This window comes from Natrix helvetica (genome assembly GCF_964273705.1).
Source record: "Natrix helvetica genome assembly, chromosome: 4".
Lineage (NCBI taxonomy): Eukaryota > Metazoa > Chordata > Lepidosauria > Squamata > Natricidae > Natrix > Natrix helvetica.
In genome coordinates, this window is record NC_138550.1 from 115,282,633 (window position 1) to 115,299,904 (window position 17,272).

General features: G+C 37.4%; 2 protein-coding genes across 5 annotated transcripts in view; both read right to left on the bottom strand.

Moving 5' to 3' along the window:
* CEP192 (centrosomal protein 192) overlaps positions 1-1,735 on the bottom strand; it is a 78,718-nt gene extending 76,983 nt beyond the window's left edge. The window contains exon 1 of one of the 3 annotated variants that reach the window (XM_081952761.1): positions 1,641-1,735. The gene's annotated coding sequence lies outside the window, so the exon portion shown is untranslated. Of the gene's footprint in view, positions 1-1,236; positions 1,334-1,444; positions 1,588-1,640 lie in introns of those variants that run through there. The other 2 variants (XM_081952759.1, XM_081952760.1) reach the window with 2 other exon arrangements.
* A 2,520-nt stretch (positions 1,736-4,255) lies between these two features.
* On the bottom strand, positions 4,256-16,367 carry SEH1L (SEH1 like nucleoporin). 2 transcript variants are annotated; one of them, XM_081950793.1, is made up of 9 exons: positions 16,048-16,367; positions 14,881-14,931; positions 13,622-13,768; positions 12,369-12,580; positions 11,870-11,968; positions 10,971-11,111; positions 10,522-10,679; positions 8,851-9,004; positions 4,256-5,044 (listed from the first exon to the last, which is right to left on the bottom strand). In XM_081950793.1, the coding sequence occupies exons 1-9, from the start codon at positions 16,156-16,158 to the stop codon at positions 4,837-4,839; spliced, it is 1,281 nt and encodes a 426-aa protein (XP_081806919.1). In that variant the 5' UTR covers positions 16,159-16,367; the 3' UTR covers positions 4,256-4,836. The 2 variants fall into 2 exon arrangements, with proteins under 2 accessions (XP_081806919.1, XP_081806920.1); XM_081950794.1 differs by having other exon boundaries at positions 4,902-6,615; positions 16,048-16,365.
* Positions 16,368-17,272: the final 905 nt, after the last annotated feature.

The following is a 17,272-nucleotide window of genomic DNA, read 5'->3' on the forward strand; positions in this document are numbered from 1 at the left end:
GCAAAAATTGTTGTCCAAAACCAAGGGAACAAACTAAATTGTACATACCTGTCTTCTACCAATAAAACATTCAGCTAAAATCTTCAAGAATTCTAATTGCATAATACAGGTAAGTCCTTGACTTGCAATAGTTCATTTAGTGACCTTGAAAGTTACAACAGAACTGAAAAGTTACTTATGACAATTTTCACACTTCTGACCATTGCATATGATGGTCACATGATTTATATTCTGAATCACAAGTGATTCACATTTATGACAGCTGCAGTCTTGTGTGGTCATGATCACTTTTTGCAATTTTCTGACAAGCAATCAATGGGGAAGCCAGATTTATTTAACAACCGTGTTGCTAATTTAACAGCTGCACTGATTTAACAAATGTGACAAGAAAAGTCGTAAATTGGGACAAAGCTCACTTAGCAACATAAATTTTGGGCTCAATTGTGGTTGTAAATCGAGGACTACCTGTATCTCACATTTCTGTAAATGTGACAGAACTAGTCTTTCTGTTAAAACTTCTAACAATTCATTAAACAAGGGTCTTTTTTATGGCAGGCACATGAAGAAATAAACTGTAGTTCAGTAAAGATCCTTTAAAAGTTTCTGTGAACTTATCTATGTCTTCATGTGCCTGCCATAAAAACTCCTTTGTTTAATGAGTTATCCAAATTTGCACTCAACTTTGTTTAAAAACTATTATCTCGAGTAGCCAAGTAGGTGATCGTGAGGAACACCCTGCTATTCACAATAGTTGGATTGGATCATAATTTATTCCAATCTTAATCTTGACAATTTAGGCTCTAGGGGCCAGGTTTTCTGCCTCAGGAGACATACACAGACCTACTCAGCAAAGTCTTAGTGTGCAAGTGGTTAAAAATGTTCTAAGGTGAAGGCTAATCCATCCCTCCACCTGGTGCCCTCCAGATACTACAGGTCTTAAATTAACTCTATTTCTCATAGCGCAACACATCCGGAAAGCAACAGGTTGGATCCTTCGGTAAATTACGGGGATCAGTGCTGGCCATAGTTTATTCCAATTTACTTCGAGTCAGAAGCGGTACTGGCTCCTTTCAGGTAAGGGGAGGGCACCCAAGCAACTAACACCTGGGATGCTCACAGGTGTTCAAAATCCCCTCCGCCAAAAACATTAGGACGAGAGCCGCAATTTCATCTCCACCTCCTGGCCAAGAGCTCTTCCCTATCAATGAAGCGAGAGTCCGGCTCTCCTCCCGCTACTTCAGCTCGTCGCCCGCACGCGAAACCGGCTCCTCGAACCGACGGTACCAACTCAGCGGGAGTAGGAAAATGGGGGAAGGGGGGACTAAGAAGTTCCGAGCGCCTCGCGACGAAGAGCGGGAACTGACTTAACTTCGCCTCCGCCTTCCCCAGCCCCCCTCTTCCGCCTTTAGCCGCTTTCGCTACGCGCAGGAAACAAAGCGCTCACCTAATCCCAAGCGTAGCGCAACAGTCAGACCGGGCGCGGGAGCGCCTCGAGGGACGCGGAAAATCACTCCCAGGCGTCCCGGAAGTCCTCAAATCCCACCACTCTAGAACTCAGAAAAGAAAAATAACCCACCCACCGTCCCTCTTCCCCCCCTCCCCCGCCCCCGTTTCTTCCCGAAGACGATGCGCACGCGCACCTTCTCTTCAGGCGCCTCAAGCAAACCCGCTCAGGCTTTCGTTCAAGAAAAAAAGGCGGAACGCTATTGGATTGTGAGATCACCCAGAAGAGAAGACCTGCGGCCTTTCGATTGGACGAGAGGAAATGACGCGCTTGCTTTCAAATGGCTCCTGGGATGATAAACTTCAATCCTGAGGAAGCGGGGACTGGTGGATGTTTTGTTAAAACTATCAAACTACTCTGCGCTCTATTCCCGATTCACGGGAACTTGCCCAGAAACACAGATGTCGGGGAGATAATGGAAGCTTATTTTATTTATTTATTTCGTCAAGCATGTATTATATAACAGATGTATGTATAAACATGATTATGAATACATGAAATGGATACAAATACAAGGGAAAATTGGGACAGGGACGGTAGGCACGCTGGTGCGCTTATGCACGCCCCTTAAAGACCTCTTAGGAATGAGGTGAGGTCGACAGTAGACAGTCTAAGGTTAAAGTTTGGGGGGTTTGGAGAAGAAACCACAGTGTCAGGTAATGCATTCCAGGCATTGACAATTGTGTTACTGAAATCGTATTTTCTGCAATCAAGTTTGAGTCGGTTTGCCTGGAGTTTGTATCTTTTGTGTGCAGGTGTGTTGTGGTTGAAGCTGAAGTATTCATTGACATGTAGCAGATAATTTTATGTACTACGCTTAGGTCGGATCTAAGACTGCGAAGTTCTAAGTTGTCTAAGCCCAAAATTTCAAGCCACGAGTTTGGGCAAAGTTAGTACTGTTTATCTAAAATAGCGAAAGCACAATAATTATATTAGTTCCTCCCGCAAGGTTGCATGGAGTCCGCCTTAATGCTATTTACCATGCGGCAGAAGACTTAATAGACTTGCTAATTGATTTTGATAAACACTCTAGGGCAAGTTGGAAAAGGCTTCAGATACAGTACATTATTACTCTGCAGGGGCCTTGCATTAAAGATGTTCAAGTCTCACAGGTTCAAAGTTGACTCAGCCTCCCTTCCTTCCGAGGTGGGTAAAATGAGGACCTAGATTGTTGGTAGGCAAGATGCTGACTCTGTAAACGCTTAGAGAAGGCTGTAAAAGCACCGTGAAGTAAGTGCTAGTGCTATATATCGCATTGCCTTGTGGAGCAGGTAAATAGACTTCCAGCAATGTAGAGGGTTCCTCAACTGTTGAGAATTAATCCTTCAGTTTACATTATAAAGAAGAGTGGGACAAACCTGTTTTGAAGCTAATCTGTTCCTCAGCCTCTAGAAATATTATGTGTGGTGTGCTTTCCCCGGTGTGTGAGTGTGATTTTATTATATTAATTTATTTGATTCTTTTTATTTTATTGTTTTAAATGAGGTTTTATATTCTATAAGCCACCTTGAGTCGCCATGTACGAATAGGCGACAATATAAATTAAATAAATAATTCTTTGAATTTTTCCTCCCAGGTATATACACTGGCAGGAGGTCTATGGAGATTCTCAATCAATAAGGTCATGGTTGCCCCAAAGGTGCTTTTTTTCAAAACTTTCTTGGTTTTTTTCCCCTTTGAAAACATTTTACTTCTCATCCAAGAAAAACTTCTGAAAAATATAACTGAAGAAACTTTTTGGAAGAGAAGTGAAATGTTTTCAAAGGAAAAAAGTCCTTTCGGAAAAAGCACTTAGCAGGATACATACTATTAAGTCAAAGCAAAACAAGTTCCATTATGGTTTACTAGATATAAAGTCCCATTCAGACTTAAAAATACCACTTTATTTGAAAAGTAGAGATGCCATATATATTTCTCTCAGGAATGCAAGTATCTGGACAATTACTGTATCACAGCAAAGAAAGGCATTTATATCTCTCTGCTATTCAGCAATTATCTAGATCGGGGGTGTCAAACTCAAGGCCCAGGGGCCAGACCCAGCCTGTGGGATGCTTAGATCTAGCCCACAGGACCCCCTGGAAATAGCAAAGGACCAGCCCATGGTGCCTCTGCCAGCGAAAACGGAGTTTGGAAGGCTGCGTGCAGCCTTCCTGAGCTCTCTTTTCACTGACAGAGTTGCAGGACACCGTCCCAGGAGAAACTGGAGCTTGCGAGTGCCACTTCTGACCCCCCAGAAGCTCCTTTTTCACTGAACAGAGGGTTGCAGAAGACTGTCCCAGCTGAAAACAGAGCTCATGAGCCATGTGTGGCCCTCCAAGCTCCATTTTCACTGGCAGAGGGTTGTAAGAAGCCATTGCAGCCGAAAACAGAGCTCACGAGCCCGTTTCACTGGCAGAGCACTTGGGCCAGCACAGAAGCCCCCCTATACAAGTGATGTCATGCTGGCCACTCCCCCCAGGCTCAAGATCAAACACAAACCTGATGCAGCCCTCAATGAAATCAGGTTTAACACCCCTGATCTAGAGTTTTCCTGTCTAATATAGCAGTCCCATTACTCTCACCTGTCACCCCTCTCAACATAAATATTTTCTATCACCAACTGGCAATTTCTTTTTTCAAACATGTCACTGGCCATTAAGATGAGACAAATAAATAATAAACAAAAATAAACAAAATCTTTAGTAAGGTACACCATCATTTCCCAATATTTATTTATACTTTTTGAAGTAAATGAAGACAACACACTACATATTTTCTCAATGTTTTATTGACTTATTTTCATATAACCGTAGTGGATATCATTATACAATGGGAACATTTACACAAACAACAAATATTCTTATTTTGTTGTAAGAATGTGTCCTTTATTTTTTTAAGACTTTCAGGAAATTGCTAAAGATGGGAAAAAAGCTAAGGAATCTGATGACCTAAAAGATTCTTATGCTAAAATGTAGAATTTTTAATTTACTTCTATACTATAGGGAAGTTTTTTTCCATCTGTATTTAATTTTAAGAAATTATTCCCAAATAATACAAAGTTAATTACTAACAGATTACAACAAATTGAATATTTTAAATGATAAATTACTGTTTCACATAATTTATCCTGAACGCTGTATGAGATTGTTGAGTGTTAATAGTAGAGAACTAGTTTTTATTATCTGCAGAACTAAGCATAGTAAATTTGAAATATTGTAGTTTGCATTATAGATCATGCCTTTAAAACCTATTCTGAATTATGGTTGGGAAAAAAGGTAAAAAAAAAAGAACAGCGAAAAGAAATAGATTTTTAAAGCATGTGAGTTAGGCTTTAATACAGCTTTAAATATGCATCAAACCCCTTCATGTTCACGTAAGAGCTTAAGAGATTGAGAAATATATCGTCTGCGAGGGTGAGGATACTGGATATTGGCAGTGTCAGCATCGCAAGAGTGCTCTATCAGAGGAGGAAGAGGAGGAGGAGGTGGTGGTGGTAAGAGCTGGGCATAACTGGACCATCTTGATCCAGCCCATGGGGAATCCAGAGGGGGGAAAAAATACCTGAAAACAATTCAGACAGGAACACCACACAGAAGGGAAAAACAGAAAGAATAGTGGTAAATACAAGAACCAGAGAGGAGACACACATGCTGGGACAAAATGAAAGAAACAAAATCAAGTTCTCAGCTCAAGTTATTATCATTTTTTAAAACTATTCCGAAGGAAAATTATATGAGACAATAGAAACTATCCTTTACATTCATTGTAAAACGAATATACTACATGTAAGTTAACTGATTCTGAACTATTGCATGCCTTCTCATTTATCCTACAAATCATGCTGTTTTAATGCAATTACAGAAAAACAGACACATATATCCAGATTGGTCTACTCATTTGCATCCAATTTAGATCAATTCTACTCAGATGAATACATCAAACTTAAAGATAAAAACATAGTTTTACAAAGTTAGATTTTCACAATATACAGAGTTGTTCTTTTTCCATTGCAATAACAGTCTGTGTGCTTATATACATCTCTCTGGAAAAAACACAAGATAATCAAAACTTCTAATTAATGGCTTAAAAGATCATTCCATACTACTTCTTATGACTTACCCGTAATAGAAGAAAACTTTGTAATCTTTACAATCTTTGGAAATGTACATAAATTTACAGAACAGAAAAGTTAGTAAATTTTGAGACAAGACATATTTAAAGCCACACTGACATGCCACTATGTAAAACAAGGCATTAATTGAATGTTTGTCCTAGGACACCACTTCGGTTTATTTCTAGGCAACAACTGCACTGCACAGAGCAAGGTGTAAATACTTGGCAATGCAGGAACTGGTTGGGGTCACAAGATTATAATTCCCATACCAAACTAGAACAAACATTCATTTGGACTAGATTTCCATCACAAAACCAATAAGATGAAATCTTACTAATTATTGCATGGATTCATGCTACTATAACATGCAATTATCAGGTATGTTCAGATCATTCTTATCAAGACAACAAAAATATGTTACTAATAGTTACTAGTTACTAATAGTTTTGTGATTTTCATCTGAAGTAGTTCTGAAATAATACCAAAATAATTTGATATCAACTCTACAGTTGCCAAATTACAATGTGCCCACACTGTTTATTACTAAGTGTATACTACAATCCATTAGCAAAACTAATCATCTATGTGAACACTTCAAAAAGCCAAACAAAGTTAAAATAATCAAAACAATTTTAATGAAAAACAGTTACTCCAATTGTTTTACATTAAGGATTTATCTCCTAACAAGCTTAGAATGCAAGGACAATAATCCTCTTTACATTAGTGAATTCCATCTTTCTCTCGCAACATGTCTTTTTGAGAAATGGAATCCATAAGAGAATCCTGTTACTTTTTTTGTTACAGATTCCAACAAGATCATACTGTGCTGGCTAGCACATGTAGTATTTTTTTAAAAAGTGATTTGATTTGCATTTAGTAGTAGACAGATTGCTGGTGTCTTTGGAAGAGGTCAGACGCCGATGGGGAGGGGAAAAATATCGCTTTCCATTCCTGTGTGCATGCAACAAGCAGTAAAACAGCAAAGTTACTCCAGTTAGCTTGGTATCAGCTGTGCTGTCTGTTAAAAAGGACATAATACAAATGGGGAAAGGAAAATGCATAACAATTTTAGACACACGTGGTTATAAGCACAATAAGAATACTGTAAAGCAGTAGTAGGTAGGTTGATTAATTCTCCAATCACTTTTCAAACATCATTTTTCTGTTAAGTATAAAATAATTACTTTGATCTTCTCATGTTAGTAGTGTTACTTGAAATGATTAACGAAGTACCAAAACATTGTGCCATAGAGCCAATAAAGCACCCATCAACTTGTTTCTAAAAGCTAGAATTTACATTCTTGTTCTCATTAAATCTTTAGGAAATAAATTACATGTAGCTGGTTTTGTTCTACTTTCAAACTGCTATCAAAAAGTAAAATTATTTTCAGATTTTTTTTTCATAAGTGTTTTTATTCCTGAACCCGAAATTATGATTTGAAATAAGACCTTTGCACAATCTTAAGGGGAAATAAAACAAGTATCTTGCTTAATTTAAACTGGTAGTAAGACTGGTAAGTTTAATAAGCACAAGAACAAAAGGTGAAAATGTCTAAGACTTTGTTCCGTTTTATTTTTTCTTATTTTTCTTATGGAAACATATACAAAATATATTTGCTACCATAGCTATGCTGAATAACTGCAGCCCCATCAGTCTCATAAGCAGTTGTTAGGTACTTTTATTTTTCTCTTTCCTCATGTTTGATCAACCACCATCGTTGAGACATAATATACTGCAAGGAAACCTATAGCTAAAGAAATGTTACCATATATCAATTGTTTTATACCTCTTTATATCTGTCACCTGCCTTTTTCCAAATTCCAATTGAGAAAGTAAATATAAGGAAAATTGTATATATTAGGACAAAAAATATGAAATAAGGGTGTATTTATCTAAAGAAGTGCAGCTATATTTTCTGAATGCATAGAAAACTGCCCAGTTCCTTGGCTTCATCCAAAGACATATGCTATATTTAACAATATTTTGATTTTACAAAATATCTCCTCCTGTATTTGTAGAAAAATGGCAATAAATCTATCACATGTGATTTGTATTGTAACAATCAATGTAACTATTATAGCTATATCCTGTTCCAATGGCAGTCCTAAAAAGTTAGTATGCCAATGGCAATTCATGTATTGAAAGCATTTAAACAAATTGATTCTCAGGTAAAAAACAAAACTGAAGAAAGATCCTAGTCCCAAACTGTGAAGTAAAAGGATCAAGCCACTCTTGCCAGTGACGAGACATCTGAGATATTGTGGAGTTTTCAAGACCAATTAGCCTTGGTAAACCTTCTTCTCCAAATTTATCCAATGGTTCTTTGAAACCACCCAAGCTATTGGCTATTACATCATCTAATGCATGGTTATCAAACTCCTGGCCAATCAGCCAGATGCCTCACACCCATGCCCAGTTTAGAAAAGGGGGGGGGAGTCCCGATACATCATGTGATGCCGCCGTGACGTGAGTTTCACGCCCCTGATCTAATGAATTCCACATTTAATTATACATTGTGTGAAAAAGTAATTCTTTCCTCTGCACTAAATTTCCTTTCAATTATCCTGCCAGTGTCACTGAATATCCCTCCTTAGTGCTTTAGGAGGAACATCTCCCTGCCCATTTCCTCTACATATTGTATAATTTTACCCACCCTGATCCTGTCCCTTCTAAGTTGCCTTTTTTCAAGCTAAAGAATCCTAGACATCCTTTCCTTGTACTTGCTTGAATTACTTGATCATTTTTGATCCCTTTCTACATCTTTTCCAACCCTGACATTTCGTTTCAAATCTCATGACCCAAACTGCAGCTAGACAATGTCTTTGAAGCTAGGTATTAAACGATTGGCAAATTTTATTTTCTCTCCCTTTAAGATGTTTAGTATGGATTTTGGTTGAAAGATAGCAAGGCAATTAGTGGACAAATAGAAAAATGAGATAATTATGTCAACAGGAAAAAATAGAGTGAATAGTGCTTCCTATCCTTACCTATTCCAGATTACTTCATATCAGCATTTGAAATAGAAGATGAATGATAAATGAAAGTACGCTCATTCACATTTTGGGCATTATGTATATTAGAACAGATCCGATGCAGCACTAATAGGACAAGCATAACTGAACAACTGAAATGATTTTTGTAATTAAACAATATGTATAAAATGACAGACGTGGTCAAGTTTTTAGTGAGGAGCAAATTAGATATTTAGAGAATTAAGAACTAAGAATGTGAAGCTCTCATAAAAAAACATACCTGCCAACCGATGATCCATTGACTGAATTCTGAAGAGCTGAAGTTGCTGTGCCAACAGGAGCATTAAAAACTCCCTGCTGTGTGGAACTAGCATTGACTGGACTTCCATTGCCTTTCAGTATTCCAGTGCACTTCCAGTTATCCATATAATTAGCTAAATGGAAATATACAAATCCCATTTGAATGTTTAGCAAAAGGTTCTACTTACGTAGTTACAATTAATATACAGGCTGTCCGGGAAATGTTGGGAGTTGAATACTCTTATATAAAATATTCAGATTATAATTATCCAATAGAGTGGAAATAAAAGAATTAAATTTTCCATGGGAAAAATCTCAGCCTAATAATTAATGAATTTATCAATTTAGTGAGTTGGATGACTCTTAAAATTAAAATGAAATTTAAGAGAATGCTCATAGACCAAGACCAAAAAATAAAAGTTTGAGGCATTGAGCCAAGATTACTGCTGTTGGAAAAGGGATGCTTTTGCATTCATTGGTCTCAGCATGAACTGGCAATTATCTAGATCAGCCCTGCACAATTGCCCTGCACAACTGCCCTGCTGGCATTTTTTAAAAAGTCAGTAAACTCACTGTTCCTGCTTTTAAAGATACAGCATTATTGAGATTGGCTACACTAACAGAATCTTGCAAGTCTGACTGCATTTCCTTCCCTCCTTTACATTGCAGAAAGTTGTGGGGAAGTCAATCTGAATCCCTTCCTCCACAAAGCATGCTTTTACACATATTGTCATCTTACTAATTTTTGATAATTTCTCCATGGTCATCACCTTTCGCATCTTATTTATCTTTGGATGGACCACAACTCATTAATAAATGCCTCAGGTTGCATTACTACACTATCTAATTCCAGTATTTCTAACTTCCGAAGCAAAGATGTTCCACAGAGCAGAGGCTGCTGCAGAAAAAGCTTGACTTCTATTCCCTGTCAGCCAACATTCTTTGGCTAACGAGATCTGTAGGCATGTAAGATATGCCCATCCTATTTGATCTTGTTACAGGTGGAAAAAAGGTGATCCCTCAGGAACTCTGGTCCCAAGCCATGTAGGGTTTTATAAGTTTTCACCAGCATCTTGAATTGCACCCGGAAACACACTTCAGAATGTGGCAGCACAGGCAGGTATGTGTGCCCCTAGACTGCCACATATTGTATCTCTGTTCCATGAGCTGCAATGGTTGCCAATTAGCTTCCAGCTACAATTCAAGGAGCTGATTTTGACCTTCATGACATAGACCAGATTGAGGGGCTACCTCTTCCCAATTACATCAGCAGATCCCACCACAGCCAGAAGAAATATGTTGTGGGTTCCATCCACGAAGGAGTTATATCTAGCATTCCTGCCATGGCCCCTGTTCTGTGTAACATTATCCCCCCTCCCCCGCCCAAGGTTAAAATGGACTTTTTGCTGCCATCCTTCCAGAAATCTCTCAGAAATTGAATTTATTAACAGGCATGGTGGTCTCAAGCGAATGGTGATCTGCTGAGGTATGTTAGGAATATCCAATGTTCTTACTTAGCCTTTTTAAAATAATCAGTGTTGTAATTATACTGTGTTTAAATATTTTGTTTTATGATTTTAGTGAATGCTTCAGTGTCTTCTCTATGAGATGAGATGAGATGGGGAGGGAGGGAGGGAGGGAAGATGCTTACCCTTCCAAAGCCTTACACATCCATCATCACCTGAAGATGCAAGTACTGTGCCAGTTATATTCCAGCTCACACGCCACACTTGGGAATTGTGATGATCAAACTGGGCCACTAACTGAACTTCAAATTTTGTCAATCCAGATGAAGTACTCAATTCTTTTCTATTAAAAAAAGTACACATCTGAATTGTACTTTAGTCTACTCAATACATGCTACTTTAAAAAAACATGTTGTTTCATTTTAACATAATAATAATAAAGAAATCATTTGAAAAAATCAGAGTAAAACATTGAATAAAACTGCATTTTCCCTTTATAGCCTGCAACAAAATAATTATTAAAGAGTTAATTGCTAAATAAAATTACTACTGGTAGATTACTGGATTATCTCATCCTTGAGAACAAAGTTATTCACAAATGTTTTATATTAAAGGACTTGCTTGAAAAACTTACCTTAGGGGTTTTAATGTGAATATTCGTACATCTTTGGTAGCTACTGCCAATATATGGAATGATCTTCCAAGGTTTGGAGCAAAGGCAATGTCATGCACAGGATCTGTGACTGTCATAAGGGTTTCAGCTTTTGCATACTTCCTGAGTAACATATAAAGAGTCTTTATTCTCTTATATAATATCATTACAGTCCAGTTTCCTTTGGGGGGGAAGCATTAACCAAATACTTTCACGTAAGCTTAATTTTTAATTCTATTTAAGACTTTATGCCAGACTTTATTTAAAGCTGATTCCAACTAGTATCAATCACACCTTCTGCTGTGGCGTAGAGGAGGAGCTCTCACCTCACAATCAGGAGGTTGTGAGTTTGATCCTAGATGGAGGCAAATGTAGGGTCCCTTGCTTGGGCAACGGAAGGGATTAGATGACCTACAAGGTCCCTTGTTAATGCAATAGAATAATGAACAAATCTTAACTAATTTTGGGAACTATGATGGAGGACCACTATTTATGAAAGGGCATTTCTTGGCTGTACAGTTAACTAGCCAAGTATCTTCACTGCCATGTATATTTATTTTGGACGTTTCTATTGTTTTTCTGCCTTTAAAATGTTTTTAGTATTTGTTATTTCTTTGAATTGTAAGCTGCTCAGTCATAAGATGGGTGACTATAGAAATGGAATGGAATGAACACTCATATAATTGTATTTGTATATTTTTTTATTTGGATTCTCACTATAGTTATACTATAAAACCAAAAACATATCAAGAACTAATGCATGCTAAACCATTTAATATATTTCATTCCCAAAATGCCATTTTAAGTAATTTTTATTCATACTTCAATGTTTCAACAATATCACCACCCATTTAATTATAGTAGCTGTTTTTTCCTCTCACCTGGTATTTTCATTGTATTCATATATCTGTACTTTAGCCAGTATATTAGGACTACCATCATCACTTCCTACAGCTATCATAGGAGCATGGGCACGAGAACTACAATTAAAAATGAAATATGCTTAGGCAAACTCTTTAACAATTAGAACTCTAAAAGAATTAGTCTAAAACAACTATGGATAATAAATCCAACATTCTCCCGTGTTATTCATAGCTTAAATTCACATACAAGAATGAAATTCAATGGTTTTTTTTTCTTAGTAGTACATTCTGAGATACTTTTGATTGGAAACAACTTTCCAGAGCCTCAAACAAAGTCACTTACATCTCTGCTGACTGATCCTTCAATTATAAATCCAAATTTTCTTCCAGTTCTAATATCTCTATATTAAAAACTATAATTTTATATGCCAAGTACAGAAAAAGATGCATATTAATTAGTTTCAAATTAGAGGTTTTTTCATGATTCAGTAGTTTTTCTAAAGAATTAATAACTTACCTTGAAGGATTCCAAGAAATACAACTGCAGCTTAATTTACATGAAATTTCATGCTGAAGTGACCACTGACTGAGATTCATGACATCTGGAGCTTCATATATTCTAACAACTCCATCTGCTGAACATGTTGCTAACATGAGACCCATATGTTTGGGAGCAAATTTGACATCTGTAACTGAGGTCCTACTATCAACCAAGGTAGTCCTCTTTACCTAAAATACAACAGTTGTAAGAAAATTATTAATAGATTATTAGAAGTATGGTTATTATTACACATATAATTTATAGTGTTGAAAAATGGATTTTGTATTAGAAATCTTTAAAGCTACAAAGTTACAAAGTATAATATATGATTTTGTATTTCAAAATGGCTTATGGAAATTTATTATTCCCAGAACAGGAAAAAAACCAAAGTGCTAGAAATGAAAATGAATATTAAGGGATCTCTTGAAAAATAAAATTCTTTTTTTTAAAAAAAATTTCATTTTTAGTCTCATACATTTACATACATTTCCTTCTTCCCCTTCCTCTCCCCTACTCATCTCTTCCTCTTCCCCTTCAAACCCTCTCTCCTCTTCTTATCCCTCCCAGTCTTCCTCTCCTTTCCTTTCTTCTTTCCCTCTCCTTTCCTCTCTTCTTCTCTCCTCTTCCTCTCTTCCTTTCCTCTTCTATTGTTGTGGTTGCCTATTTTCCTCTTCTGTCTGGTGTATTTTCGGGCTGATATTCTGATTCATTTTTAAGAAGTTAATTGGGAAACCAGCAGAGTTCCCTTTGGCACACAAACTGAATCAAATACCACCCAGTAGATCAACTGGGGGCGGCTGGGATAAGGAATGGCAACCAAAAAGGCAGAGATGGGGGACATATGAACTGAACGCTGCAGTCATAAACATGGACCAAATTTTTACCACATTAATGCAAGAATACTGCTACAGTTATAATTTTAAGAAATGGTCATAAACTCTAATCATTCAGCACCACTGTAAATGGTTGCTGAACAAATGGTTGTTAAGTAACAACCAACTGTGTAAAAACAAAATTCTGCTAGGATTTTGGCTTCAATTCTCTTGCATAAATAAAACTGATGTACAGATCATAGTGATTCCTAATGGGATTTTGCAAAGGGAAATATGAAAGAAAACGACAAATATAAAATACATCTGTTAATTTGAATATTTTATTTGCTAAATTTTATTGTTATTAAGGATATCATAAATTCTAAATATTCCAACTATCCATTTTTCAAAACTTACCCAGTGACTTTGCCCCCGAAGTTTATCATTTGATTCTCCTACTATTTCTTCCCAAACAGCAGCTGTTCTATCAAAAGAGCAGGAAGCCAAGACCTGTCCAAATTCTGGATGAGCCCATGTCACACGCCACACAGATCCACTGTGTGTCTGCAGAATTAAGATAAATTAAAATTACAATGAATGAATTAGTGCTTTGATCTAACCATGTTAATTTAGTAGCCACTATTCCTCTATGTTACAAATAAATGTAATTGCACTGAAAAAAACCCTCATGATTTTTTATCTCATAATAAAAATTGAGAAGCTGGGCAATTGACTCATATTTACGTCAGTTACAGAGTCCCAGGGTCATGTCATTACCCTTTATGATCCTTTGACAAGCAAAATCAATTGGGAAGCCAGCTTCACTTAACAAATGTCTCACAACAGAAATTTTTGGCTCAATTGTGGTTATAAGACAGGGGTGTCAAACTCAATTTAATTGAGGGCCGCATCAGGGTTGTGTTTGACATTGAGGGACCAGGTGGATGTGGCCAGGATGGGTATGGCAAGCTCAACATCACCTATGTCGGGGGCTCCTGTGGTGGCACAAGCATTCTGCCAGCAAAAACGGAGCTCATGAGGGCTGTGTGTGGCCCTCCCAAGCTCCATTTTCACTGGCAGAGGCACCATGGGCCAGTCTACTATTTTAATATGACTGTACACCGCCCCGAGTCTCTTTTGAGAGAGGGGCGGTCTAGAAATCCAATAAAGTTAAGTTAAAGTTAAGTCCTTTGCTGTTTTCTGGGCGGCATCACAAGCCAGACCTCATCACCTCGCAGGCCTTGAATTTGACACCCCTGTTTTAAATACAGGAATCCCTGTATATATTTGTTGAAGCTTTATTTAAACCATATTTATGTATCAGTGATTGCATGATTTCTGTACATACCAAATGATAAATTAATAAGTCCAAAATTTTGCATCTGTGTTTAACATTATCCCAAAAAACTGCAATCCTAAACACATTTACAAAGATGTGAGTTCTATGTGAGTATTGCAGTTGCAAAAACTTGGCTATACGAGATAATAGCAAAGTGTTCAGAGTTTCTGTGTGTCTTTGTTTCCTTCTTCTGACCCTCCAGATTTTTGGAAAACAGATCTAGCAGTCCTAGTCCCACTGAGAACAAAGAAAATTACCTTTAGGTAGGCATCAACAGGATTTTAGAACTCATTAATATTCTATATAACACTAAATTATTTTGGATTCAAATTCTTACCTTCCAACTGGCAGTACAATGCCATTCTCCATTTTCACCTTTGTCCCAAACCTAGTAAGGCAAACTTGTTTCATTTAAAATGAAGACACATATGATTCTTCATATCAGTTCTTGTAGAAAATCTTATCAGAAAGACTCCTTAAGCACTCCAACTAGATCTTAGGTCACTTATAAAACAAGTAAGAACCTGCGCATATTCTTAATAGGTACAAAAAGCATAATCAAGTTCATAGGTTTTTCCTTTGAAACAATCAATCTTGTGATTAAGAAGTAAATCAAAACAATATCTACCCATTTTCGGCCTCATAATAATTCTGCAACTATTTAACTACAGCATAATAATTTGTGGCTATTTAAACATCTCCAATTACAAAAATTAATTTGGGCTTCCGGTCATGGGGAACATTTTGTGACTTAGCTTTGTTTTATTACCTCAAAAATCTCTTTGAACTAAGGACATAAAGGATACCATTAGGGTTTGTTACGGTAACATATTACACTAAGGAAAGAATAAGACTATCTAACTTCTGATTTCTATGTAAGATTTAAAGTTTACCATTCCATCTGAATTTGCAAAAACAGACTTTGAAATAAAAATGCATTACAATTTCAAATTCCAATGACTATAAATACATGGGAACTGCAAGGAGGAGTATGGTTACTGTAAGGGGATAAAATGTCAATGTGCAATTCTTATTAATTGTTCCCTTTGCCTTAAGTGGAATAGTAAGTGAATGCATTATGATAATCTGTGGTTTGCTTAACACTGGGGTACTATAGTAAATCACAGTTGGGAACATTCAAACCTACTAAACTATGACCAGTGGCTTCCAATTCCAATTGTCAATGTACCAAACCTCAATGCATCAGTTGTGCAAATCCAGCCAAAGCGGTCTCTCGAATTGTGGCTCTCAACGTAAGAATTCCATTCCAGGGGTCCCCAAACTTGTCAACTTTAAGATTTGTGGACTTCAACTCCCAGAAATTTTGGGAGTTGAAGTCCACAAGTCTTAAAGTTGACAGGTTTGAAGACCTCTGCGTTATCCTATTCACAGCAATTGCATTTTCTACCAAACCCAGAAAATTGCGACTAGACTGACTCATCTTACTAAATTATTATTTTTTTAAAGAGAGAGTATAGCGTTTTGCTCCGAGCCTTCCCCACACCTTAACACTCTGGTCACTAGAGCAAGTGGCCATGCGCCGTCCATGGAAGTCAAAAGACACATCGTGGATGAGGTCGCGGTGATCAGCTGCGATGCTTCGCGCCACGAACATCGCGGCGGCTTCGCCGCCTCAGACGTTTCTTTCCTCAGCAAAATCAGCGAAACCTTCGTTCCTCGCCACCCTTCGCGAAAATGAATGCTTTCACGCAGCTCAAACAGGCGCGCCCGGCCTCCCAGAATTACGTTAAAGCGTCGTGCTTTCGCCAAAAGAAAGCGACGAGTAGCTTTCGTCACTAGCGTTTACGCTCTTTTCCCTTAGTGTGCTCGACTAAGAACTTCGAAGGCGTGGACTTCTACTCCCAGAATTCCCTAGTCCCAATCTCGGACTTCTGGGAGTTGAAGTCCAGGCGTCTAAAAGTTGTTGAGGCTAAGAAATACTACCTCAAACGGAAAGAGACACAGCCCCGAAGTTTACGAGAGAAATTTAGCAGAAGTAGAAGTTCTGGTCAAATCGATAAAGCACGTGAAATATGGGCCCGTTAAGGAATGAAGTGTTTGGGGTAGCCCTCTAAAAAGCAGTGAATGCCCTGATATTTATTATGTGGCTGAATTAAAGCTGAAAGGATGCCCTGCTATGGATATGCCTAGAAGCAAAAAAAAGTTGATAATACGTGGATATATGATTGGTCCACGGAATGTCAAAACTTTGAATCCAGAAAAATTGGATGTTGTCAGAGGGGAAATATCATGACTAAACATTGGCATTTTGGGAAACCTGAAAGAGATGTTACAATGACAACCAAGGTTATGGTTTTCTCATGTAACATATGCATGTGAAAGCTGACCCTTCAGAAAGGTGAAAGAAAATATGCCTTTGAATGTGGTGCTGGAGAAATTGTTAAAAAAATGCTAGGAGTCAAGAACAAACGGTGCAGTCTTACATGAAGTAACACCAGAGTACTCACTGGAAGCACTATTGAGGAAACTAAAATTGAAATATTTTGTACACATAACGCAAAAGAAAACATCACTGCACAAGACCTTGATATTTAGAAAAATGGAGTCAAAAAGACATCTAAGGAAACAAACATGAACCTACAATACAGTCGACAGATAAGCCTGGCAAAATTGGTTTAAAACTGTTTACAATGTAAAACTATACTTTGCAAAGCAAAAAATTATTCGCCTACCATCAGACTTAAGTTTTAAATGTATACTGTCAAAGA